The sequence below is a fragment of the Trichechus manatus genome, unplaced genomic scaffold (genome assembly GCF_000243295.1).
Source record: "Trichechus manatus latirostris isolate Lorelei unplaced genomic scaffold, TriManLat1.0 scaffold00024, whole genome shotgun sequence".
NCBI classification, from domain to species: domain Eukaryota; kingdom Metazoa; phylum Chordata; class Mammalia; order Sirenia; family Trichechidae; genus Trichechus; species Trichechus manatus.
In genome coordinates this window covers 2,266,033-2,267,447 of record NW_004443960.1, presented here as the reverse complement: position 1 = coordinate 2,267,447, position 1,415 = coordinate 2,266,033, and the positions used below count along the sequence as shown (strand labels likewise).

The window sequence follows — 1,415 nt, the reverse complement described above, 5'->3', positions numbered from 1 at the left end:
CACACACACACAGTGTCTCTCACAAACACACAGTGTCTCTCACACAAACACACAGTATCTCTCACACACACACACAGTGTCTCTCACAAACACACGGTGTCTCTCACAAACACACACAGTGTCTCTCACAGACACACACACAGTGTCTCTCACACACACACACAGTCTCTCACAAACACACACACAGTGTCTCTCACACACACACAGTGTCTCTCACACACACACAGTGTCTCTCACAGACACACACACAGCGTCTCTCTCACACACACAGTGTCTCTCACAAACACACACACACACTGCCCCCTTCAGGCCCAAGGCCCGGATGCCACCCTGCGCCCTCCCCCCTCCGCCACCAGCCCCAGGACTGAACCGGGCCTCCCAACCCCAAGCAGCAAGGAGAGGAGGCGGGGAGACGAGAGGGAGGGAGGTGGATGGCGGTGAAGACGTCAAGTAACACCTAGAGAGCTGCTGCGTCCTGAGCGCTCACGACGTGCTAGGTGCTGCCTTGCGCTGACCCGGATTTTCTCATTTAGTCCTCACAGCTGTAGGGTAACTGAGGCACAGAGCCAAAGAGAGAGAGAAAGAAAGGAGGGGAGAGAGGAGAGGAGGAGAGGCTTGGATTCCGGGCTGCGAGGGGGGGACAGCAGCGCCCAGGACTCACCTGCCGAGGCCAGAAGCAGCAGGGCGGCTAAGATCCCGAGGCCGACCCCACCCAGGGCCGGGGGGCATCTGGGAACCACCATGGCAGGTGAGGCTGGGGCACGGCCAGGCGGCGGACAGTCTTCAGGGACCCGAGGGCTGTACCTGGAGGCAGAAGTGGAGTGCACAGACTTCCCCGCAGGCCAGCCACATCAGGCTTTATCCTGGGAAGCGGAATGTGGTCGGACCAGTCCCCCCAGTGGCTCAGTCCTTGCCACCCCGGCTGTGGGTCACCGGAGGGGGTGGGGCTGCGGGGAGGAAATGAGCCGTTACCGGCCTGGGGGCTCCAGCTTTGGCGTTAGAGGCTCTGGCTCCCACGGGGGTCCAGGACTTGGCCTCCAGAGGGGCAGGCCTAGGGTCCTGGACCCGGTACCTGTGCTGTGGACTTGACATTGACTGTGGTGGGGGGAGTGGAGAGAAGGGACCCCACAGTGTTGAAAGGCAGGGGTCCAGGTGGGGAGGGGCTCAGACCTGGGTGCTTGTCTGCAGTGGCTGAAATCTGGGCTTGGGGTGTTGGTGGAACCCCAGGCCCTTTGGGTGACGGGACTGGTGGGGGGGTGCCAGAGGGCACAGTAACGGCTCCTGCCTCCAGGGACCCCCACTGTGACTCAGGGAGCCCAGCCACCTGGGGCCCAGGAATCCCGTTAGCCCACTTCCTGGAAGGCTGACTCAAGCTCCAGGTGGGAGGCACTCATCCTGTCCCAGCAGCACCTTCC

General features: G+C 61.8%; 1 protein-coding gene across 1 annotated transcript in view; it reads right to left on the bottom strand.

Moving 5' to 3' along the window:
- LOC101353547 (brain-specific serine protease 4) overlaps positions 1-755 on the bottom strand; it is a 5,318-nt gene extending 4,563 nt beyond the window's left edge. Inside the window, exon 1 of the mRNA XM_004373409.1 lies at positions 662-755. Coding sequence (XP_004373466.1) covers positions 662-743 — 82 coding nt within the window. The 5' untranslated portion in view covers positions 744-755. The remainder of the gene's footprint in view (positions 1-661) is intronic.
- Between the last annotated feature and the right edge of the window lie 660 nt (positions 756-1,415).